This window comes from Phyllostomus hastatus, unplaced genomic scaffold, assembly GCF_019186645.2.
Source record: "Phyllostomus hastatus isolate PE091 unplaced genomic scaffold, TTU_PhHast_1.1 phas_contig_34, whole genome shotgun sequence".
NCBI classification, from domain to species: domain Eukaryota; kingdom Metazoa; phylum Chordata; class Mammalia; order Chiroptera; family Phyllostomidae; genus Phyllostomus; species Phyllostomus hastatus.
Window position 1 is genome coordinate 63653363 of NW_025333857.1, and position 25248 is coordinate 63678610.

The window sequence follows — 25248 nt, forward strand, 5'->3', positions numbered from 1 at the left end:
AGCTTTTGAACATGGAAGTGAAGAGATCTGATTTGCTTTATAGAGCACAGTTGGTAAGCTTCTTCTGAAAGGGGGCAGTCAGTAAACTTCTTCTGTAAGGGGACAGTCAGCAAATGTTTTAAGCTTTGCAAACCACACAGTCAATGTTGCTACTACTCAACTCTGCTGCTGTAGAGTGAAAGCAAACATAGCAATAAATTACATACATGACTGTCTGAGTAGGCATGTGTTCTAATAAAGCTTTATTTATGGACACTGATATTTAAATTTCATATCATTGCCCCATATCATGAGACATTAGCTAGGCATCCCATATTTTATTATTTATATTTATTTTTATTAATCAAATACAGCGACTGACCTCTGGTCGAGATGGAGGAGTAGGTAAACATGCTTTGCCTCCTCACGCAGCCACAGAAAGAACTGCAACTAGATCTCAAAACAAATACTACCCTGAACCACTAGAAAATCTAGCTGCATGGAAGTCTGACAACCAAGGATTTAAAGCCACATTCATCCAGAGGGGTGAGGGGTGGAGGCACAGACGGGAGAAGAGGCATGGAGATGTGGTGTTGCGGTGGAGAGGCGGCGGCGGCATGAGCAGCAGAATGCGCAGTCCCACATTCACGTGTGGTGGATAAAACTCAGGAGATGTACCCTGGGAGTGAGCGATCCCAGCCCTAGTCCAGACTACACAGCCCAGGGCTCCAGTGCCAAGAAGATAAATCCCCATAACTTCTGGCTGTAGAAAACAGAGCGGGGAAGGGCAGGTGGCAGGGGGCAGAGGAAGAAGCTGCTAGATTTTCAAGAGACTTTGATAAACAGCCCACACGGACTTAAAAAGTACACAGACCCACCCCCTCTGGAATTTAGCTCCAGGGAAACAGCTGGAAGGGTGCCAGTCGCACAAAGCAAGCACTGGGCAAACCTCCAGAAGCCAGGCAGTGGCACTGTCCCCTCTCCAAGCCCTCCCTCCACACAGAGCCACAAAGCAATGAAGTGGGTTGCCCTACCCTGGCAGTTACCTAACACTCTGCCCCACACAATTTACAGGTGCCTTTTCTACAGTAGGCCACACTACTAAGACAGGGAGTCAAAGCAGCTCTACCTAATACACAGAAAGAAACACAGGGAGGCTGCCAAATTGAGGAGACAGAAAAATATGGCCCAAACAAAAGACCAGAACAAAACCTCAGAGAAAGAACTAAATGAAACATACCTATCAGATAACCAAACTATCAGATGTGAGTTCAAAAACGCTGGTGATCAGGATACTCAAAGAACTAATTGAGTATGGCAACAAAATAAAAAAGACCCAGGAAGAAATGAAGGTTACACTAAGTGAAATACAGAAAAATCTACAAGGAACCAGCAGTGGAAGTGATGAAGCCAGGATTCAAATCAATGATCTGGAACATAAAAAAGAAATAAGCATTCAACCAGAACAGCAAGGAGAAAAAAGAAATTTTTTTAAAAAAGAGGATACTATAAGGTGCCTGTGGGATATCTCCAAACGTACCAACGTTTGATCTCCGAATCACAGGGTTGCCAAAAGGAAAAGAGGAAAAGCAAGAAATTGAAAACTTATTTGAAAAAAAAAATGAAGGAGAACTTCACTAATTTGGTGAAGGACATAGAAGTCCAGGAAACACAGAGAGTCCCAAAGAAGTTGGACTCAAGGAAGTGCACACCAAGACACATCATAATTAAAATGCAAAAATTTAAAGATAAAGAGGGAATCTGAAAAGGAGCAAGAGAAAAACAGAGAGTTGTCTACAAAGGAGTTCCCATAGGACTGTCAGCTGATTCCTCCAAAAACACTTTGCAGGCAAGAAGGGCCTGGCAAGAAGTATTCAAAGTGATGAAAAGCAATGACCTACAACCTAGATTGCTCTATCCAGCAAAGCTATCATTTAGAATGGAAAGGCAGATAAAGTGATTCCCAGACAATATAAAGCTAAAGGAGTTCATCATCACCAAGCCATTATTACATGAAATGTTGATGAAACTTATTTAAGAAAAAGAAGATCAAAACTACAAACATTAAAATGGCAACAAATTCACAATTCTCAACAACTGAATCTAAAAAAACAAACTAAGCAAACAACCAGAACAGGAATAGAATCACAGATATGGAGATCAGGTGGAGGGTTATCAGCTGGGAGGGGGAAGTGCAGAGATTAAGCATAACTAGTAGCTACAGAATAGACAAGGCGATATTAAGAATAGTATAGGAAATGCAGAAGTCAAAGAACTTATATGAACAACCCATGGACATAAATTAAGGGGGGAATTGTTGGAGGGAATGATGGTACCAGGTGGAAGGGGGCAAAGGGGGAAGGGTTGGGACAACTGTAATAGTATAACCAATGAAATATACTTAATAAAATAAAATAAAATATGGCAACCCTACCCGGGAGATATGAGCACTGAGGCAAAAACAAAACAAAAAGCAAAAAACACCACCTTTATCTAAGCCTAGGAGGAAAAAGAGAAGGTTCCTCAGAGGAGATAACAGTAAGCTAAGGCCAGGAGTTGGCCAGGTGAATCCGGGACGAGGAGAGCATTCCAACCAGAGAGAACAGCATTTCTGTTCAGATGTCAGACGGGCGGGGATCATGCCTGGTGCCCTCAGACACGTGCAAGTCCTCGGTGAGACTACAGCATCAAGTGTGATGGGGATGTCAGGAGGCCAGGCTGAAAAGGTACACAGGGACCACTTCGCCCAGGGTCCTCCGAGGAGTTGGTACACTTGCTAAAATACACGTTCCCAGGCCCCTCCCTGGTGACTCAGCAGGTCTGAGAGTGAGAACCTGGGCGGGTTTTAAGGTGACTCCGAGGAGTAGCTAAGGCCAGGAGAAACGAGGCTAAATCACCATCACCGGGGAGTATTCCCAGGAAACTAGGAAGTTGCTGCTGTCTCTGAAGTCTTGAAATCAGTCACCCAGGGAATCAGAGGAAAGGCAGCCTAGGATGAGTGTGCGGCCTTCCACCGGGACTTCCGAGAATGGGGATCTGTCTCTTTGGAGGGAAACAACAGAGCCGAAATGTTTGCCCAAAGGCCCGCCGGGCTCCAGAGCAATCGCGCTGCGCCTGGCACCTGGCTCCCATTTGCGCTGCTGTCTCCCGGCTGCCGAAAGCCGACCAGACGTCTCCCCGCGCCTTTCCCTGCCGCCCCGCCTCCTCCCCTCCTCCGCCCACAGCCTCCGCTGAAATGATTCCCCCAAATACAGCTATTACTGTGACTGGAAATCTCTTTACTGCTGATTCTGCTAATGGAAATGTTCCTTCCCTTTTCGGCTGCTTGCAAAGCCACTCGTGACTTCCCTGGGCGCCTGAGAGCAAGGCTTTGTCAGCCTGCCGCCACCAGAAGGGAGAGAATCCTGTCCCGCCAGCCTCCCTCGACACCCACCTGCCTTGGACTCAGCCTCTAAGAGCTTCTCTGTCCACACTGTCCTCAGACAACCCCGGAGTCCCCGCCTCCCCAGCTCCTGGAGAACAGCAGAGATCAATGGCCAATTTCATCCTGTTTTGCCTTGCTGGGGAGAGAAGAGGGAGGGCAGCAGGCACCTAAGCAAAGCAGACTGCAGAGGGAAGAAAGGGGAAGGGAAAGGAAATTTGCATATATTATTTATTCATACCTCCATCTCCTTTCAAAACAACAAAAAAGGCGGGGGTGAAATTCCAGGTGCTAAGAGCACAAACTGCGGACCAGACTCTGGATGTGTACACAACTATCTCTATGAGGCTCATAGACGGTGTAGTGTAACTAAAAATTGAGTACTGTGCTGGGCACTGCATAAAATGTAGTTTACCGTGGGCGTTCCAAAAATAATGATCACAGAAATGCAGAGTAGTGATTACTACGTTGTTTTCACTTTCCCAAAGGGCAGAGGCTCTGCGGTGGCATACAGAAGTCTACAGTTAGCAAGTGCTTCAGGACTCGAACCCAGGACTTTTGGTTATCACCGCTGGCACATGCTCCACTCTAGCACACTGGCTAGAGATAGTTGTTATGAATTACCTGTGCGACGTTCAAAGTGTACTTCTCTTAACGACGTAAATGAGGGTGTTAGGCTGGATCTCAAAGGCATTATTTTACCCAGTTCTGATACTATAGGAGAAGTGCACACTATTTATTTGTATTTTACAGCATAATATATGTAAATATTACATATTATTATATATATCCCATATGCATAGGTAATGTCACATAAATCCCATTTTCAAGATGGGAACATAAAAACTGCATAATGCTGCTAAGAAGTACAGGGTGGACCACACTAAACCTTGGGCTAGAGCAGAGGGGTGACAGAAAAGTGCAAGTAAGGGCTGTATCTCAGACAACTGATGACTTGACAATTTTGTGGGGGGAATGCAGAGTTTTTGTACGGACTAATTCCCAAATCTCCTAGTATGACACTTGCCTAGCCTAGGGTGGGGACTCCCTAAGCCCTGGGGAGAGAGGGAAGTGGAAAGGGGAGAAGGAAGGGAGGAGAGGTGGGAGGGGGGTGAGGAAGAAAAGGAGGAAGAGAATCAAGAAGGCACAGGGATAATGAGTAGCATCTAGAAAAACTGAGACAAGGCGCCCGCTGCGCTCTTGACAGCTGAGCGAGGAGATGCTGAGTCAGCTTCCGGCAGCACCAAAACAAGGTGTCAGTCCCTCAGGTCTGGGAGGCTGCTGCGCCGGAAGTTCCTATATAAGAAACATCTCTAACTTCTAGGTAATGAGAAGAGGAAGAGGGAAGAAGGAAAACAGGTTGTCAAAGAGATGAAAACTCAAGAACAGTCCTGGTTCTGTGCAGTACGGGAGGCAGAGAGAACGCAGGGTTGGGAACCAGGCAGAACTGAGTTTGGACTCACTCCGCTGTGGAATAATAGCTCTGTGATCTTGGGCATGTTCCTTAATTCCTCTGAGCCTCAGTGCTCCCATGTGACATGGGACAAATCTAATCTGTCCTTTGACATTGTGGAAAGGACACAATAAGATAATAGATGTACCAGCACAGCATCTGGGGAATAGTAAATATTCAATAAATAGTTGCAGCTTTCATAGTCTACCGCATGCCAAAATGATAAAATCTGGGAATATCGACTCCCCTCATCCCCAGTGGCCTGGCTGCCCTTCCCTAAAATGGGAGGAAAACATATGGGAATATGAGTCAAGTAGATTAGTAACTGGTGCCTTGCTCCCCTACTGCCTTGTATTGGTGACCTCGATTTCCCCATCTTTGTATAGAAGGGTTTCATTCAGATCATGTCCTTACTCTACCGTTTACGACAGGTGATGATCCCAGAACCACAGTGTGGGTCATCTCCTGCAATACATTCAATTCCTCTCTGTTTGCCACAACACAAAGGTTCCAATCCCTTATCTGGCTTCCATAATTCTCAAGATAAGGTCTTTCATCTAATCAAACTAGTCCCATTCCTTATCTGATAAGCATCCCAGAATAATATGGAGGCAGGAAAAAGTAGAGAACTTGGCTACAGGATCCCCAGAAGAGGGAAATCTTTAATGTAAGAGAAGGCATTCCCGCTTAGCCTTAATGAAGATGAATGGAATTTCCACTCCTCCCTGATTTTACTCAGTATGGATTCTGGAATAACGCTTGGCAACCCCAGGGTTCTAGTCATCTAAGATGCCAACCACACTTGAGTCATCGCAGCCCCAGAGCTGAATGAGCTATGTTCTCTGTCTATAAATCCCTGGGCAAAGCAGACAAAAAAACAAGTAAGTTCTGCTCTCATTCTGCTCCAAGCCAGCATCATCTCACCTGGACAGTACAGGCCTTCCCACTTCCATCTTCACCCCGCTATGAAGTAGCCTGAGTAATTCTTTTGAAACATATGTCAGATATTGACACACTTTTTGCTTAAAATCCTGCATGGTTCTCCATTTCACTCAGAGTAAAAGCCCAAATCCTGAAGGCAAGCCGTACAGCCCTACATGACTCCACTAGTCCTCCCCTGCCCTCCCCTGTCCTGCCCTGCCCTGCCCTGCCCTGCCCCCCCCGCTCAACCCACTGGGCAGCACGGACCTTCTTGCTGGCCCCTGAGCATTCCAACCGAGCCCTCCAGAGTCAGGGCTCTGCCAAAGCTGGTCTCTCTCTGGAACGCTCTTCTCCTAGATACCTTGTTGGCTAACTGCTTCATCACCGTCCAGGACTGATCTAATCCTACATTCCCAATAAGCTCTTCTCATTCTACCCTGCTTAATATTACAACCAATCTCTTGCTGCAGAAATTTCCCTGTTTTAATTTTTTGCCCTTTTTCATAGAATCTATCACCTCACATGTTACATAAATTTTCATATTTATATTATGATTTTTGCTACTGTCCTCTCCCCACCACATAGCACACATATGTGCACACAGACAAGTGTGCACATATGCACACACACTCCTGGATATGAGCTCTCGGACAGCAGGAATCCTTGTGCTTTGTTCTCTGATGGGTCCTAAGCACCTGGAACAGGGCCTTGCACATTGTAGGTACTCAGGGACCATGGTTATCATAATCTTTACATTGGTAGTGGGTGCCAAGGCCCACAATATTCAACTTCAGTGTGAAGAGGTCAGGAAAGACTTCAAAGATAAATTGCCATTTGAGTGCAGTCTTAAAAGGTAAGAAGGAATTTTCCCAGGTGGGTGGGGCAGAGTTATAGAACAAGAGAGAAGGATTCGCAGGGTAGGGCAGTCTGAAGAGAGTCTGACCATGGACCTTTTACCACCACAAGGAACTTGTACTTCGTACTAAGAACTACGAAGAACCAGTGAGGTGCTTTCGAAGAGGACAGACATGATCATGTTTGGACTTTTAATGAAATCACTGTCTGCAAGTACGGGTGATGGCGTAGAGAGGATCAGGGTATACGCACAGACCAGGGAGCTGACTGTGAAATCCTCGGACAGAGGTGTTGAGGTCTGACCTGCCAGGCATTGCGACAATGGGGACGGAGAAAGGTTTCCTCCTTGTGGTTCAAACCTTAGCAGCTTATAACATACAACATCTTCGTCGATTTCTGACTCACAGACTGAGCTGCTCGCATGTGCCGGTAAGGAAGCTACGAATATTTCAGTCCTGAATTACGTAGTCACTAATACTTCCCTCCCATCCAGAGGGACATGCTAATGGAGGTCGCTGTCCAAAAGAACTACGGAGGACAGCGAAGAGCCAGTGACAGGGACGCGCTAGTCACGGGGAGCAGAGCAAGTCCTGACGAACACTGCTGCCTGCCTCCCTCTGGGGCAGCAGGGCTGCACGCTCTGCTGGAAGGAAAGGAAAACCAGCTCGCTTGCTATAGTTAATCTTCTGTTGCCACTAGCTGGTCAGTGTGAGAACTCGGGAAAGTAGCAGCTCTGGAAAGGAAGTAGCATCCCTGTAGCACTGCTCCCTTCAAGGTTATACTCCCACCTTTCTCTCCTTTCCTGGAAAAGGGCAGGCTTCTTCTGCTCACCCCAAAGGCAGCCAGTGAAAGGCAATGAGGCTTCCCCCTCCCCGCAAATGAAACCGACCAGCTCAGGTTCTGAGGAGGGATTGGAGCCAACTAGCTGGATACTTGGGCAGAAGAACGAACTCAACTTCCCTACAGATATTTTTCTCCATCGATTTGGGAGGTTTTGCATTTTTGGTTTTTGCAGGGGGAGGAGGAGAAGGTGATACATTTTATGATGTGCAACTGAGCTGCAGACACGGAGATGTGTTTCAACTCAAAGCCATGGGTCAGAAGTCCAATGTTGTGATGGAAAGAAGCATGGGATGGGATTGAAAGCCAGTGGGTTGGAATTTGAACTGCTGGTCCGTAAGTAGCTTCCTCACCTTGCCTGGGCCCCAGTGTTACCACATAAGATGAGGAGCGGATTCAATGAGCTCCAAGAGTTTGTGACACTTTGAGTCCCTCAGTATTGATGGTTGTGGTGATAGTTTTCATGACTTTGCCCAAAGAAGTCACTGTCACTGTACAACCTTTTCTCCCTTCAGCACATGTGGTCCCATTGTCCTATGTCAGCTGGGGACTGGTTTACAGTAAAGCAAGGGGGTGAGGGGCAGGATGCTTTGCCTGCCAGAGGTCTCGTCCAGCCTGCTGCTCACTCTGCTGCAAATGAAACTTATAGAATGATCGTATGGCCTGAGGGCTCAGTTCAGGAAAACCATCTAGCTCGGGGTCACTTCGAAGTTCGCAGAACTGTGCCATCTCAGCTGGTGAAAATGACCCCCCGGAACCAGCAGTCTGGCTGGCCTTGACCAGATCTGAGCCTCTCTCATGCAACTGAAACAAATCCTCCTTTCTCCCTACCCCATTACCCTCTCGGTAACAGAGTGCCTCCTGAGGGTGGGCAGTACGTCTCTCCCTGCCCTGAGTCTTAAATAGGTTTCATCCGATTTGAGCTGGAAAAGGGGTGGGGAGGGAGCGAGGGAAGAGATTGGAAACAGGAAGAAGACTCAGACTGAGGACCACTGAACACCCCTCTGCCCACTCCCAGGGCCCTTAGTTATGTCCCAGAACCCTGGAACATCAGAACAGTGCTGCCCAAATACTTTATTTAGTAATAAGAGACCCGGTGCCCAAATAACATATATTTTTTACAAATCTAGCTTTGTTTGAAAACATCAAATTCTCTCTATTATCCACTCCAGAATCTCTCCCTCACACACACAGCTAGTAAAAATACTGCTCTGTGGTCAGAAATCTCTTCCAAAAATCCAGCTTTCTATTCTTTGTATCCGTTCTCCCTCCCTCTTAAGGACTGGCATCAACCTACTGAATCCAACCAGAAACCAAAGAGGGCAAGCAGCCTGTGTACGCCCTGGGCTTAGTCCTTTCTCCAAATGCCTGTCCAAAGCCGCCCAGTCTCTGCTGGGAAGGCTTCCTCCCACGTGGTCCTACTCTCACTAAGGGTCAGATTGCTGGGCTGTTGGACAGCTCCCTGGGACGTGTCCTGGGGTGGAGTTGAACTCTCTCTCTCCCCTCAGTATCTGCACCTTTTGAATATTCCTTTAAACCAGGCAGAAAAAAAAAAGAAGCACATTCCTCATTCCCTGTTGACATTTGAACGCAGCTGATCCAGCCTTTTGCAGACTACTATTCTTAGCCTAAACTCCCTGCTTCTAACAACCCTTTGGACCTAGCTCCTGGTCCCTCACTCCTTCCAAGAGGTTTTTGTCTCTGGATATTCACTGTTGTCTGCATTTTAAGGAATCTTTGTAGACCTGACCAAGTTAGCATTCCAGACTGTATCTTTCTCTTCCACGCAGGCCAATCAGCTTCCTGCAAAGAGCATTCTTTTGGGATGGACCTTCAGGACACTGCCCTATCTGTCTATTTGTGTATGTGCACATAAAAACACACAGGGTCAGGCACAAACAACACCCCTTTTTTATTACAAAATCACAAGCATGCAATTCTGTATGTAACGTAACACTATCACACTCAAGCACACCATATGGCATTGTAGGTGAAATGTTCAAATTAAAACTATAAATTATTGCACCCATATCATTGCCCTACCAACCACACTCAAGCAGGCCTGACTTCTGCCAGACCCTCTATTACTGGCTGGTTTTCCCTTTTTCACATGCCCTCCCACACATGCAGGGCACAGGCCTCACCTGGGTCATTTATATGACAAGGCAACTTAGTAAGAAATTTTGACAATGAAGGCTTATTCAATTTTATCTCTTTCCCTCCCTTTTGCTAACTCAAGGTAAAGAGAGCAGCCTGGCCACTACCAAGCCCAGGAAGAAGGATGTTGTTTCCCTTCCTGCAGACATGAAAGCTAAATCCACAAGCAAACTCCAGGGCTGCCTGGGGGCAGATGAGGACTGAGTGATGCAGGTTCACCTCAGAAGCCCTGCACTGGCAGTCACTCCCGTTCAAGTTCCTCCTATTCAATCAGTCCTTCCCAACACCCCCATGTTACCGGCAGAGCAAAGGAGCCCGTGAAAAGCAAGGGGAGCTAGTCAGAGTGACAGACTAGGTCAGAGCACTTCAAGTTCACAGAATCTTTACACCTAAGGATTATTTTAGGACTCATCTACCCACTCATGTTACAGCACAAAGAACTGAAACGCTGGGGGATAAATGACTTGTTCAAGGTCACTGTGGGCCAGAGCTGGGATTCCACATCCCAACCAACAGTAAGTGTACAAGCTCTGTTAGAGCATTTGACTTCTCCAGCACACCCTCAAGGCCTCGCGCAGGATGTTTCCCGTCCAGGAAGTGTCCGCAGCCTTCTCCCAGAGATGTCTTCCCACCCTGGTGTCACTGAATGCGGTGTCACCTCCATCACGCTCTGGCACCATTAAATTCAACATCCTCTGACGTCTTAAGAATCACAGAACTTGAAGCTGGCGGGGTCACTGGAGGTAACTGAACTCATATCTCACGTTTGAACTCCCAGATTTCGGCTCACTCATGTAAGCTGAAGCTCCTTTAGAGAAAATGTTCTTGTCATGTTGTTGATTGCTATATATCTCTCCAGAATGCAACACTATGCCCTTCATACATGTATAAGCAGCACCTCAACACATGTTTGGCTCAGAATGCCCATTTAGCAGTTACCAAGAATGTAGGTGTATGGTAGACTGAGACTCCAGTACCAAGTCTGCCATTTACTCACAGTCTGACCTTACATTAGGTACTCCACCTCTCTATGAATGCGCCCTAACCTATCAAATGGCAATAACAACAGTGCCCACTCCATATATTTTATGTGAATTAACAATGGCAGGTAAGAGTAAAGCTCTCAGCCCCACATTGCTATTCCTTGATCACTTTCAGTGAACTTCACCTTGTCAACACCTTTGACTTATAACCAGATTCTAAAGAAGAGCCCAGCACAGAAACTTGGGGGATCTTTCACCTCTGACGGAAACTTTCATCCACATAAAGCAGGCTGGAACACGATGGGAAAATGGAAATACGAAGAGGAGGAGACCTTCACAAAAGTCATTTAAGTAGAGGCATGATCAATAACACAGCCAATAACTGAAATGGCAGTGGCACGATGGAGGGGGGCAGGGCCAGGCATGTAGGTGACTTTGGTGAAAGAGGATGGTAGGCAGTATAAGAAAAATTACATTGAGTTTCCCCAGTTGGACTTGAGTAAAATGGGAATTCTACCTTTTATTTGTTCAATCACCCACACCTTTTAATGGCAAGAACAGTTCAGTACCACCAACTCGGGCCCACAACCCAAAGCAGCATATAGCCAGAGGGCTTTGGCAGTCACCATCACCCCCTAGTGGTGGCTCCATATACCCCACAATTGGCAGGATTTGGCATTTACTGACAGCATGCCCGGAAGCGGCATGTGCCATCTCCAAAGACCTTGAACTCCTGAGTTAGTAGTGAAAGACGCACCTAAACCAGCAGACACAAATACTCAGCTTTTAAACAAAGAATGCTTAAAAGGTCTGGGGATGGGATGAGGCTGCCTCAGGACCCTGGGGTAGATATGACCACAAATGACTCGCACCACCCCACAACAAGCAACAGCCCTCATTTCCAGCCAGCCTGGCCCTCCCGGAGCTCACTGTGCGCTCCGTGTTTACATGCAAACAGTGGAAGACCAACACAAATAAAAAGCCCACGTCTCCCTACACAGCTCCTGCTATGCTCGGCCATCTGGTAACTACCTCGCTAGCCAAATCCCAGGGAGAGCGGGTACTGTGAGCTGCCAGTCCAGGGCACTGAGGGGAGGAGGACATGGGAACCCAGTTCCCCACATGCATCCAAAAGGGCTCAGAGCCCACAAGGAGGACAGCACCCTGCTGCTCCACCACGGCAGTCAGTCCCCAGCCTCCAGACTCAGCCACAAGCACCAGAGAAGGCAGTGGCTCCAAACGGAGGGAGCCAGGAGATTCTGGAGCTAACTCACAGGTCCTGGGGGGAACCTAGGGGAACCCAGACTTTCAGCTCCTCATTCAGCTCCTCGCTCAGCTTGTCCAATTGTCCCAGTCACTCATTCCCTCTCGAAATATAGATTTTAAAAAGGCAGGGATTGCCAGCTCCAAGAATTTGGAGGCAACTCCTATTAATGCACTGGACTGGGTCCCTCCACATTCTTGGGGAACTGGAATGCTCTGGGGTCCTCACTACCAAGTAACACCACATCCAAGAATGTCTGGTTTCCCCCTCATTTGACCAATCATTTAGAGAGATTTGCACTCCTAACCTCCCGTGCACCCCGTCGTAGAGAGATTTGCAGGGGTGATACAAGAAGGCTGAGATTGGAAGTGGTGTGAAATGGACACTCTCTCTGTCCCCTTGGGGGCAACACTAGGAGACGTCCCTGAGCCCAAGGTCAGCCCTTTGCCCTTACTTAACCGCATCTCCACCCTCACACCCTTCCTTGGGAACGCGAGGCCCCACAGGTGCACGTGTGTATGTCTGAGTGTATGCGTGTGCATACGTGTGTGTGCCTCGCGCACCAGACGCACTGCCAAGAAAGTCCCCGGGGAACCTGCAAGGCGCTCTGCCGCCTTGCCTCTCAGAAAGCTCAGCACGCTCGGGTTACAACCAGCTGGGGAGAGCCCAAGGGCCAAACACCCCAGGCTCCAGCTCGGAGCAGGAGCACGAGAGTGTCTGGCACTCGCTCAAACCTCCAGAGGCAGCCAGCATGAAAGGCAAAGGGCGGCGGGTGTTGCGGGGAAGTGGGGGGGGTGTCACAAAAAATACATTAAAAATATGATGGCTCCCAGGAGAGAGGAGACTTAGTCCATTGATTACTCTTTGGGGCTTCTCGGGTGAGCAAGGAGTTAACCTCAGAGGTCCAATCGAGATTCGAGATTCGTAAGGTGCTGACCGAGAAGGCCCATCACCCCAGCGATGCTTGGGCTAAGCCGGATCCCAGGAAGCAAGGATCCGGGTCAGGAGAGTTTGGGAGTCTCCAGGCGAGCCCCCACGCCACCCAGGAGCTGTTGTTGACCAGACTCCAACGACCAATCGCGCCCCGCGCCCCCAAGAGCGGAGGGGAGAGCGAGCAAACGGCGAGCGCGGGAGAGCAAAGGGGGAACAGCGTTTTCGTAAACGCTCTCGGAGATAATTAAGCTATCAATTACCCGGGTGGGAAATCAGCCGCGCTTCCCACAGCTCCTCCGAAGGGCCGACTCCTCTGGGATTAGCGCTGGGAACCAGCAGGCAGCAAGCTGCTGGCGAACTTTCTGGTTAACTTTTCCGTGTAAGCCCCCACTTCCAGCCCCACCCCCACCCTATCCTCTCCCTTTCCATTTTCTTGCCTTTTAGTTATTACTAGTAGCCCGGTGAGTGAGGCGCTAGGACAGTCCTGCTGTCGGCTGGGAGGGGGGTAGAAAGGCAAGGGGTTGAGGGGGAATCCCACAGCCTGGAAGTGGAGACCTGGGGCTCGGAGTTCCCGTGCTCAGACACCGCTCAGCGCTCCCCCGCCGCACTTCGCAGGCGACCAAAACTGGGGCCCAGAGGGGAAGTGACTTGGCCAAGGTCACCTAACCCATTCGGGAACTCCGTCTGTGAGAGCGGGTGATTCTACTTGGAGCTTCTCCCCTCCGATTCCCGGGAAAATCTATCCGGAAGAACACAGCCGACAACTCCGACGCGAGGGCGAAGGGGCGGTAACGGCGGGCGGCGGTGACATTGCCCACTGGACCCACGCGCGGCTTCGGAGCCGGAGACCTCTCCGGCCCTGGCTCTAGGATACTCAGCGAACATGGGGTTTGGGGCGTCGGGTACGGACCACAGCAGAGCTCAGCGTCTAGACGGAGAGGCAGAGGCACAGGTTTCCGCCGCAAACGGGTTGGCACGCCCCCGGGCACCTGCCACGCACTCTGCGGGACCTCCTGCCCCACACTCCTCTCCAACCACCTGTACGCCCTGCGGGCCCCTCAGCTGCCCTCTCCCAACCCCGCTCCGGGCAGCCCGGGGCGGGGATCCCCAAGGCGCCCCCACCCGTCTGGCTTCACTTAGGGCTCACGGTTCCTCGGGATCCCGCGTGTGTCGGCGCCCAGCCTTACCCAGAGTGAAGAAGGGTAGCTCGGTGTTGTCCAGGTCGTCCTGCACCGCGATGCGCCCCGGCAGCTCGTTACGCACAAAGAGCAGGAGGCGCGACTCCGCGGTGCCGCCAGAGGAGCTGGCGGAGCCCGGGGACGAGGCGGCAGCTGCTCCGGCTCCAGCTCCGGCTCCGGCTCCGGCCCCGGTCCCGGTCCCGGCCCCGGCCCCGGCGCGGGCGCCGCTCCAGCCGAGGTCGCTCTCACGCAGGGCGGGCAGCGTGGACACCGTGACCGTCTTGAGCCGGCAGGGGCTATCTGGCCCCCGAGAGGCGGCGGCGGGGGCTCCGGCCAGCAGCAGCGGCGGCGGCAGCAGCAGGAGCAGAAGCACCAGCAGTGGCGGCGCCGGGTGGTAGCCGAGCCTCGGCCGCCCCCAGAGCCCCGAGCTGGGGCCGGGGCTGCGCCGGGCGCCGGCGGCAGCCATGGCGGGCGGGGCTGCGGTGCTGCGAGCGGCGGCGAAGGAGGTGGAACCAGTGGCAGCGGCAGCGGCGAACGCAGGAGCGAACCAGGACGCCAGAGCAAAGGAGCCGTGGGAGCCGCGCGCCAGCAGCCCCCAGCTCCCGGCTCCGCCTCCCGCTCGCCCGGCCCGCCCCCCCGCGCCGCCTCCCCGGGCCCGCCGCCCGGCTCCGCTCTAGCTCTCTCAGCAGACCCCGAGCGTTTCGAAGGCTCCGCCCGGCCTCGCGCAAATCCCAGTCGCCCCCCTCTCCTTTCCCAGGATCCCCCAATGCCACTCTCACAGTGTTCTTGAGCCACACCACTCCTCTCCAAATTCCGAAGACTTAAGAGACCCGCGCATGCCTCCCCCCAAACGCCCCCTTCTCAAACCAGCTCACTCACTTGTACCCCACGCCTGGCTCAACCCAGAGGATACACCTGGGGGCGCACCTTAGTGCAGCTTTGCCCCAGGCCCCGCCTTCTTGAGGGGAGAAGGTGCCTCTGGATGGCGAGACTGAACTTTGTCTCCCCTCAAGCCAAATAACAAGTCCTGTGCCCTTTTCTGGTTTCTGAAATAATCCCTGTGGCCTCAGGGCCCCCTCCCCACCCCCTTGCCAACAACTCAGGCAATCACTCTCTCACCACCAGAACCCCACCCCTCCCCTTCACCCAGGCCTCCACCCAGCTCCACTAACTTCTAAGGGACGGGGCGGTGTGGACCTCCACCCTCTAGCCCCTACGCTTACAAATGGCCTTGTCCAGGACACTCTGGCCCCCGAGCTGCCGCCCTGCAATCCAGCCCACTCACGCGCTTTTATTTTGGATCCTTTCTCCTAGCTTGGAGCTGCTCTACTTGGCTGCTTCTGCTCCCTGCGTGAAATTCCTGAAAAGGGTGAGAGAGAGAGAGAGAAGGAAGGGATGAGCTACTCTCCGCATAGGGCTCCCACGGGCTTCTGCCTCCTCTGCCCCATTCCCAGAGGAGGAATCTGTTCACCCATTCTTCACTCCCAGTCCTTCCTCTAGAGTCAAGCTGAACTTGTAAACCCAGGTCCCCAGACACGGCGGCCTTTGGCCTTCAGCTGCTGCCGCCTCTGACCCACATACCTGGGATCCTCCAGGGAGCCGTCTCCTCTGCCGGGATCAACTGCCTGAGCAGCTCCCCCCCCACCTTCTCCACAGCCCCACCCCCGCCCCGCCCTTTCTTCACCTTTCCTCTCTCTGCTCTTTCATCTCTCCACTCACCTCCTTCCTCATCTTGACTTTAATCTCATAAACGCGTTCCCCCTATAATTTGTGAGCCATTTCCCATCCATCTGCAACGCTTGCCCATTTCAACCTTTATGTGGTCTCTGGGTTAACTTCTCTCTTCCCTCTTCTGCCTCTTGTCTTCTTCCTGTCTTTAACCCTTCCACGAATTGCCTTTTTCCCTCTCCCATCACATCGTAGGTATATTTTTATGACTTTGGGCAAAGGATGAATACTGAAAAGGAGGAAGCATCAACACCTATGTGGTGCCCTTGGACTTAACGTTTATGAAGCATTCTCTGCATGTTAGAGTGCGCATACGCTAGCTTTCATGCAAAACCACAATCCAACCAGATGGATATTATGAGTCCCATTTTCCAGATGAGAAAACTGAGATCAGGAGGTCAGGGAGGTGAAGGGACTCCCCAAGGTCACACAATTAAAGAGCAAAAGTGCTGCAGTTTGAACTTCAGGCTCAAAAATCTTGACTGCTTCCATTCAATCCCACTGTCCTCGGTGACCTTGGAAACGCCCACCCATCAAAGCTGTGAAAGAAACATCTGCACGAGCACTTTTGGGTCTGTTTCCGCTCCGGGGTTTGCAAGGCATGGTTCTCTTGTCTCAGTTTACTAATCTGTGAACTTGGGGTGAGTGAGGGTGGGGGGAGGATCTGGCCTTTCAAATCCTCTGATTCGAAATCATCTCCTGCCTCTCTGATGCCTGTTTCGGTTCATTTACTCCTCCAAAATATGTCACCCCGCCTCGCTCAGTCTCTCCTTTGTACCCTTACAATCCGCCACTATCCTCTGCAATGGGGCTTTCGGATTCTCTATGCCCCTTTCTTCAAATATGCTGACATAGTCCATTTATAGAAGTGCGCACCAGGAAAAAAGGGCTCCCTTATGTAAGGCAGAGTCTGTGCAAGTCCTTCATGGACCTCTGGTACAAAGGCCTGTCAATGTGACCAACGCTTTCATTCATTCATTCACAACCAAATATTCCAGGGCTCCTACCAGGCACGGTATGGGGATGCAGAGACAGATAAACACAGCTCCTGCCCTTGGGGAACTTATGATGATGGGGTCGGGGGTGATGTGAGAACGAGACAGGCACAGAAATGTCTGTGATACCAGGCAGGCAGGCAGGCAGACATGTGTTTCTTTTATGAGGTGCTTTGAAACGTATGCTTGGAGAAATCAAAGAAAGCTTCCCAGAGGAAGTGGTGTTGGAATTGAGCCACGAAGCATTAGTAGCAGGGGGGTGGACATTCCAGCCTAAAGCTGGCATTTGGGATTCTTCGCAACTGCTCAGCGTCTGAATGAAGCCTTTTCCTACCTCAGAGGGTGCTTCACTCTCTGAGGCTCACCCGACCTCCCATGAAGAAGCTTAAATTTCCAGACACTTTCTCAGCCCCCATTGCAGCTAGGACTTGGGCACATGACTCAGAATTCACCAATCAGACTCAACCCTCCCCCAGATGCTAGGAAAGAAGCTGGAATCAAGCAGAATCCACTTGGGGACCAAAGTGGCAACTGCTAAGGCAGTTACATCCAGGTTGCATTGTTTGTAAACATGGTTCTAACAGCACTGCTCAGACTCCAGTGTCACTGGTGTCAAGAGTACGAATTGGCCTGTTTATGTCTGGCTGCAGCTGCAATGAGACATCTCCATAGCCAGTTCTTGTGGTTTGGAGTGGTGTTCTTGAACCTATGGACTCTAAGCCCAGATTCCACACCATCCTCGAGATTCTAAGTAATCTGACACACTGTACTGAATTCTGCTTCTGCTTACATTACCAGAATTGGTATCTGTTGCTTGCAACTAAGACACAGAGAACACAGAATGTGAGAGCACAGAATGTGGAACAAATAGAGGGCAGAGAGAGCAAAGCATGGGAAGGGAAATGGAGAAAGTTCAATGATGGGGAGAGGGAGTGATTAAAGACAAGACAGAAAAGGCAGGCAAGGAATTTGCCGTTCATTTTGAGGAGGGCCAACCTTAGCGTCAAATCTCGAATGACCACAGGAAAAGAACTCGCATTTCTGAATGCATATTTTGCTACTTCAAAACTGTACACAGTGTATCCATGAGTGATGATAACGCCTGCCTTCTGGTGGCAGCCAGGCTTCAAAAATAATTATGCGTCAAACTTAACATAGTAGGTGTTCAATAATTTATCATTGCTGCTGAGAGCCATAGTCCCAGCAACATTTGGAGGAAATAGGCTTGTTATTCCCATTTGATTGATGTAGAATTTGAGGTTTGGTGAAGCTGAGAAAGTTGAGTTTTTTTCAAAAAAATGTACTGATTGACTTTCAGAGAGAGAGTGGGGAAAGAGAGAGAGAGAGAGAGAGACATTAATTTGTTGTTCATTCATTTATGCAATCACCGGTTGCTTCTTACATGTGCCCTGACCAGAATTTGAATCCACAACCCTGGTGTATCAGGATGCCACTCTAACCAACTGAACTACCTGGCCAGGGCCAGAAAGCTGACTTTGATTATGTAGTTGTCAAGTGGTGGAACACACAACCTGTCTGGTTCCTACATCCTGGCTGTCTGTCACAGCGTGCCACCTTCCCCACTGGTTCCCAATACACTGGGCCTCCCCTGTTCATACTCTAATGTCCTGTCCTATGGCCAGTGATGCCACTCTTCTCCCCTTCAGCTTCTCTCTTCTGTCTCTTCTCCTTCCCTCTTCACTCAGTCACATTCCATTACTGATTTAATTCACTCCACTCCATTATTGATGGAATTTATTCCCCTCTAGGGTCTCCTTGTACCCCCCATCTCTGACACCAGTGATCTGAAATTTTTTTTCATTCTTTCTAACTCCTTCCCAGTCCTCCCACAAAATGCTTCCTCTTGCTTCATCTTTCATCTTTCATATTTCTCTTTCTAGGGAGTTTTGCAACATTTTCTCCCCTTCCCTCCCCCTCACTTTATACTATTCTTTTAGTCCTTCTATTCATACCACCTGACTAAAGCAGCCTAGTGTAGTCAGAAAAGCAGGGATGAGGGAGAGCAACAGGCTTTGCTTTAGATATCACCTTTGCTGTTTACCTAAAGGTTCAAGTCACTTACAATGTCCCTACTAGACCTCTCACTCGCTCATTTGTAAAATGGGGAAAGTAGCTCCTGCTTCTCAGGATGGTTATAGGAATTAAATGAGATCCCTTGTATGCAAACATAGAACCCACATTAGATTCTCATGAATGTTATAAGTAAATCCAAACATTGTATGGTTTCTCACTCTCTATTTCGCAACCCAGCCCCATGTCACAAATCCTCCCACCTTGACTCTGTTCCAGCCATTGGTGTCTCTTTCCTGTTCCTGAATGCTTTAAGCTCTCGTTGCCCCCGTGTTTTCACACAGCCTCTTCCTTCTGCCTGGACAGAGAACCCCCTCAGACCACTTTGCTGCCTCTTGCGTAGCTATCAATCTTAGTTAATGAAGCACTTGCCCAAAGCTGGCTAACCATCTGATCTAAACTAGCCCCTCTCTACCTTCCCTGCCGTGTCCTTTCATATCTTCTTAGATTTTCTAAATTATACACATTCCATACTTTAATACCTGTTCATTTATTGGTATATCTTCCTGATGAGCCTTCCCCACTAGGCTGAGGACTCCAAAGATCACAGAATGCCTGTGTCTTAGTTCCCACCCTGTTCATATAAACTAGTACAGTGACTAATATAAGGTACAGACACAAAACAGGTATTTTGTCCATGAATGGTCATGTATTTATTGACTTTTTACTCTCACAAAGGTAAAGTACTAGGCACTAGTCATAATTCTGCAGTGGCAAAAACCAGCCATCCTTTGCTTCTCCACAATGAGTGCATGATCCTCCCTCTGTCCATTTGCCCCTCCTTCCTTCCCCCAGCCTTTTCTTCCTTCCGTCTTTCCTTCTTTCCTGCCTTCTCAGTTTTCCATGATCAAGTGATTTTTTAATAGTCTTTTTTCATTAAGACTCAAGATGCCCTCTAGAACCCAAGTTCCAATTCAGGAGGAGAGCTTGATACCTCCTGCTTCGTCTCTACTCTATCTAAGCTGAATCGTCCACCACTCCCCTTCATACCCACAAATCCCCACTGTTCGTCCTCTCTCACTTCAATCACTGCCCTCTCTGTAACTCACTTTGTCCTTTTAATTCTACCAGGCTCCCTGCAGCACTGTGACTCCATCCATCATCCAGCCTATCCTTACCTTTCCTTCTCTTCAGCCACCTTCCCCCGATGTTCCTCTGTCTTAGTTCTGCCAACCCCCCAGCATCGTGACCCATGCAGATTCCAGCTCCATCAGTTTGGTAGAGGATCAATTACAACATTAGAGTCAGTCTTGAAGCTTTTCATTTTACTGTTGATGTATCCAAAATAGATCCCTGTAAATACATCTATTACTGTTAGCTGTTTCTTTGACTCAGAGGCATCTCTTAAATGTAAGTTCAAATTATTTTCCCTACCGCCTACTAGTTGGCTAATTTTGAGTGAGTTACAGCCTCTCTGAGCCTAATTTCTTTTTCTCCAAGTAGTGTAACGGGAAGGGGGGATGAGCCAGCAGATACGGATGTAAGCACCCAGTGTTCTCTGGCACACAGTCAGTCCTAAGTAACAGTAGCTCCATTCTACCTCCCAATGTTTATTTCGCCCTTCAGTGACCTCTCTGTCTCTCTGCCTTCATCTCTCCATCCCTCATTCCCCTTTTCAGAGCCCTGCCACTATATCTCATTTAGAGCAAACTTTTGCCATTGTCTAACTTCTCCTTCATGAAAAATGAAAGAATATTTTAATCACCGTTGTCTTTCCTCATTTGAACTTGCATCTGTTTGACTGATTTCTGTGTCAACCCAGCACTTCCCTGACTCTTTCCCTTAACAATTCTCAAATTTATTGTCTTTCATCTCCAGCTCATACCTCTCGCTACCTCCTGCTTTCCCTGTTCACAGTCCTCTAAATCAACCCCTTCTTGTTCGGTGATTTACTGCAGTCATTCATGTCTTTCTTCCGCCATCTAGTCAAAATCCTCCCAATCCTCCTTGAAAGTCTCTCTCTCTCTCTCTCCTTATTCATCCTTTTGCATTTTCTTTTCCAGGTGCACTCATCTTTAATTCACCCCCATCATTCATTTCCTTGTGCCCAAATCTCTGGACCTCCATGCCTAGTTAATCATTTGACCTATTCTTGTGTCCTCCCTCCTTCGCTATACTCATTTACTCTCACCATTAACAATATTACTGAAGGGTGTTCCTTTGAATCTATTTTCTTCCAAGTCCTACTACTGCTGTATTTTAGGATCTTCTTCCTGTCTGGAATCTTTTCTCTCTGGGACCCTGCTTTAGTTTAAAAAAAGTAAAAGCCTTGCAGTATCTGCTCTATATTTTATTCAAGCTGAACTGCTAACCTGGTGCATTGGAATGTATATTACTAATAAAAAAGTGTAAGCTTTATTCTCGGCTATAGAGTACTGTGCCATTTTTCTTTCTGCATCACATTATTTGTATTATTATATTTTGAAATGGTGAAGGCAATGTCAGCATAGAGTGACTATTTTTACAACATTTTCTGGATGCCTACTATGAGTTAGGCACAGAACACAGTTTCTTATTTAATTTTTACAACCACCTTAATCCCTGCATTACATGGGAAGAATTGCAAACACACAGAAAATACAATATGCTGGGCAACTTACATCTAATAAAGTCCTTCAACTTCTTTAGGTAAAAATTTAAAACTGGATCCCACACACAGAGGGCAAGGAGAGAGAGAGAGAAAAAAAAAGAGGTAGACTGCTCCAGCTTGGTAGGGGGCAGGTTTAACAAGCAGGGAACTTACCTGTGAGGCTTATCTTGGGCAACCTTAGACAAGTAGATCTCAGCACCTGCCTGCCAAAATCTTAAGAGTTTATATAGAGGCCTTAATAGGGTTCAATCACATATACTGCCCAGATGGTCTCAACAACACATTACTCTCTCAGAGTTGCATCCTTGAAATGGTTCAGGCTATGGGAATGGTGGGCAGAATGTACCTCTCAAGGACAGAGGAAAGGTTAGGGAGCCTCTGATTGCCCAGTGTTCAAGTCCAGCTCATGGGTCCACCAGGAATCACATCTTCACCATGGCCTCCAAGAAGACCATACAGTCTTCTGTATGGGTTACAGTGTAAGGGTTAAGAGTTTCCATAGTTTTGTAGCAGGGATGACACAATCACTTTTGCAGGGGTGTGATTTAAGATAGCACTAGTTATAATTTCCACAGGAGCAGAAATCCTGTCTGTCTTGTTCCCTACTGCCTGGCATGAATTAGGCCAATAATTATTGCATGAGTGAATGAATGAATGAATGAATGAATGTTAAAAGCACAATCTCTTGCAGAGTTGAATTTCAGCTCTGCCATTTAAACCTGTGTGTCCTTGAACATATGTGAGAGCAGATATCTTTTCACAGTCTGTGTCTTTAAGTTCGTTGATGCACACGATAGTATGCACATGGTTTTTAATTTTTAAGTAACTATGTTTAGCAACCTTAAGAACCAGGGCTCAAATCCCAGCTTTCCCAATTGCTGACTTTATTTATTTGATGGCTTGGGCAAGTTTTTCATCTCTTCAAGCATTAAACTGAGAGACAGGTGCTCGCGTGCTTGATGAACTGTGGTGAAACACCAAGCCTGCTTGCTTGTCAAGACTCCTGCGCTTTTCATTACAGCAGGGGTCTCACTGCCCTAACTCCCAACTCCATGGTCTCCTCTCACTGTTTCTGTCACTATCTAAAAGAGCTTTGTGTAGACATAACTCCCAGGGCCAGGATCCGATGGATCTCAGAGAAGCAGAGGACGTCCCCCACTCCTGACCCACTTACCAAGCTATGTTTGATGACTATTGTATGATAATCTGCACACTCAGCAAGGCTGGGGCTCTGCAGTCTCCCCATGTCTCCTGAAGGTCCAGCTGTACTCCATCTCATTCTAGAGAGGCTTCCTGAAGAATCTACTGGGAGTCCCTCTTCCTATGCCTGGACACCATGTATTATTTATATATATATGATATATATATATATATATATATATATATATATATATATATATATATATATGATATATATATATATATATATATAGCTTTTAGTTGTGGTGGTGGTGTGTTTTTATTTAACTGAAACTCTAGTCTACAGAGACAAAAAGATAAAAAGTTTTAAACTCAAAATATCCCTTCCTTCTTCCTCCATTCCTTCTTCCCTCCCTTTCTTCCCTTCCTCTCTCCTGCATGGAATCCAATGGAATACTATGCTCCAGAAACAGAGATAAAAGAATGAACAAGACTAAAATGGCCCTGCACCCATGGAGCTCATAGCCTAGTCAAGAGATAGACAAGCACACATCATCAAAAATGAACATATGAGAGGAAGAAATGGTGAGCAGCTATTCAGCGGGGACAGTGTTATAGTTCTGCAAGATGATTAAGCTCTAGAGAGCTGCTGTCTAACACTGTGCCCTAATGAACAAAACTGAATTGGTAAGAGAGTAGATATCACGTTAACTGTCCTTACCACAATCAAAAGAGAATAAAATGAAATGATCTGTGATGGAAAAGAATAGTGTTCTATAAAGTAAAATACTGAGAGAGGTATGAATTTATGTTTGAGGACCTGGTGATGCATCTCTGAAAATGTGGCAATGACTTGGAAACGTGGAAGGATGAATAGGAGTTGTTATGGTGGGGGATAGAAGTCAGGGAGCAATCCCAGGCAGAGGGAGCAGCAAGAGCAAAGACTCTGAGAGAGAGAACTCAGCAAATTCCAGGAGCCAAACACTTGAAGTCAATATGGCTAGAGAGTTGAGACAGAAGACTCAGAAAGGATCGAATGAGTCTCATAAAGTTAGTGTGGCTTAAATTATTCAGGTCCATGTAGGCCATGGTAAGAAGTTTGGATTTAATTCTAATTTAAGTGGAAAGCCATGGGCAATTTTACATAAGTGGATGGCGTAGTCAGATATACATTTTTAAAATGCTACTTTGGCTTTAGGTGGAGGATGGACCTGAGTAGCACAGAGAGGAGAGCGGGCAGCTAGCGCAGCACCTATCACTGCTGTCCAGGTGTAAACCTCCCCAGCATGCAGATTTTCCCATTGCAACCTCCCCCTGCCATGAGGTCCTATAGCTTGCACACCCTGAGAGTGGGGAGCTCATTATCTCCATTGAAAACTGGCTCTATCTTTGGTTGGCTCTGACCAATAGAATGTACTGATTTACATTTTTCTTGTTGAATCTACCACCTCCTGATTCAAATTCCATATTTGGGAGTAACCATATGAGGCAAGTTTCATGAAAATTCACCAAGTATCTGAAGGCATCTATATATTTTTCTCCCTTTCAGGGAATGACTGTCCCTGTTGGCCACCTCCACAATTCCCTGCCCGGGCATTAAAATAAAAATAACAACAACAAGAATTAACAATAATTTCCACTTACATTGAATGCATCTGCCATCATCAACATAACATGTGATGCCATAACATTGCAAGCCATTAGGACAGGAATTTCTAGCCTTATTTACAAATGACAAGAGTAAAATTCAAAGATGTGACTTACTCAACTTGGGAAGATGACAAGTTTGAAGTATTGGGTCCTGAATCAAGTCCTAAAACTCCTAACCCAAGCTTCTTTCACCCTAAAGTAAGAGACAGCATATACCATGGATAAATGCATGGGTCCTACTATAAATGCATGGGTTCTACTATCAGATTGTCTAAATTCAAATCCTGACTCTAATACTTGCTGTGTGACCTTGAAAAAATTACTTAACCTCTCTGAATGTTTTTTTCAATCTGACAACAACAGAAGTACTTACGTTGTGGAGTTGGATGAGGATTAAATGAACTACTAATTTAAAAGCATGAGCTTATATTAATAATCAATAAATGTTAGCTATTATAGTACCCTAAACCTTCTTGGTCAAAAGCAACAGTGGTTGAAATAAAAGTTGCTATTAGTTTAGTATAAGGTATCTTGGTTTAGAATGTCTACTCTGCCATAACATCATGGATTAAGTATATAAACACTGATATGGTCCTTCATCTCGGCATAAGCATACCTAGCTCACAAAGTTGTTGTGAAAAGTAAATTCTACAAATAATAAGAGAAATTGCCTAGCACCAAAAACTATGTACTCAATAAATGTTCTTTTCCCTTCTCTCTGCTTTGATTTAACATCACTCCCCCTACGAAAACATCTTTGGTGCTTCAGGCTGGGTTAGGCACCCCACTTTCTTTGCTCTTCACACCTTGCACCCGGAGCAGTGAGAGCATCTGCTCATGTGTCTCCACCTTTAGGTGGAAGCTGTTTGATGTGCCAGGAACTGCTCTAAGCACTTTGCAAATAATAACGTGTTTAATCTCCCTATGAAGACTAAGAAGAAGGTGGTATTGGATCATCTTCTTTCTAATTAGGAAACTGAGGCAAGGAGGGTGTTGAGTCATGCACCCCAGGTTGAATGGCTGGCATAGAGGGCGTGCTCACTTTTCCCTCATTGTTGTTCAAGTCTCAG

At 47.8% G+C, this 25248-nt stretch overlaps 1 protein-coding gene across 2 annotated transcripts in view; it reads right to left on the minus strand.

Moving 5' to 3' along the window:
* ASTN2 (astrotactin 2) overlaps positions 1–14450 on the minus strand; it is an 821211-nt gene extending 806761 nt beyond the window's left edge. For both annotated transcript variants that reach the window (XM_045840430.1, XM_045840429.1), the window contains exon 1: positions 13994–14450. In XM_045840430.1, the coding sequence (XP_045696386.1) occupies positions 13994–14450 (457 nt within the window). The remainder of the gene's footprint in view (positions 1–13993) is intronic.
* Between the last annotated feature and the right edge of the window lie 10798 nt (positions 14451–25248).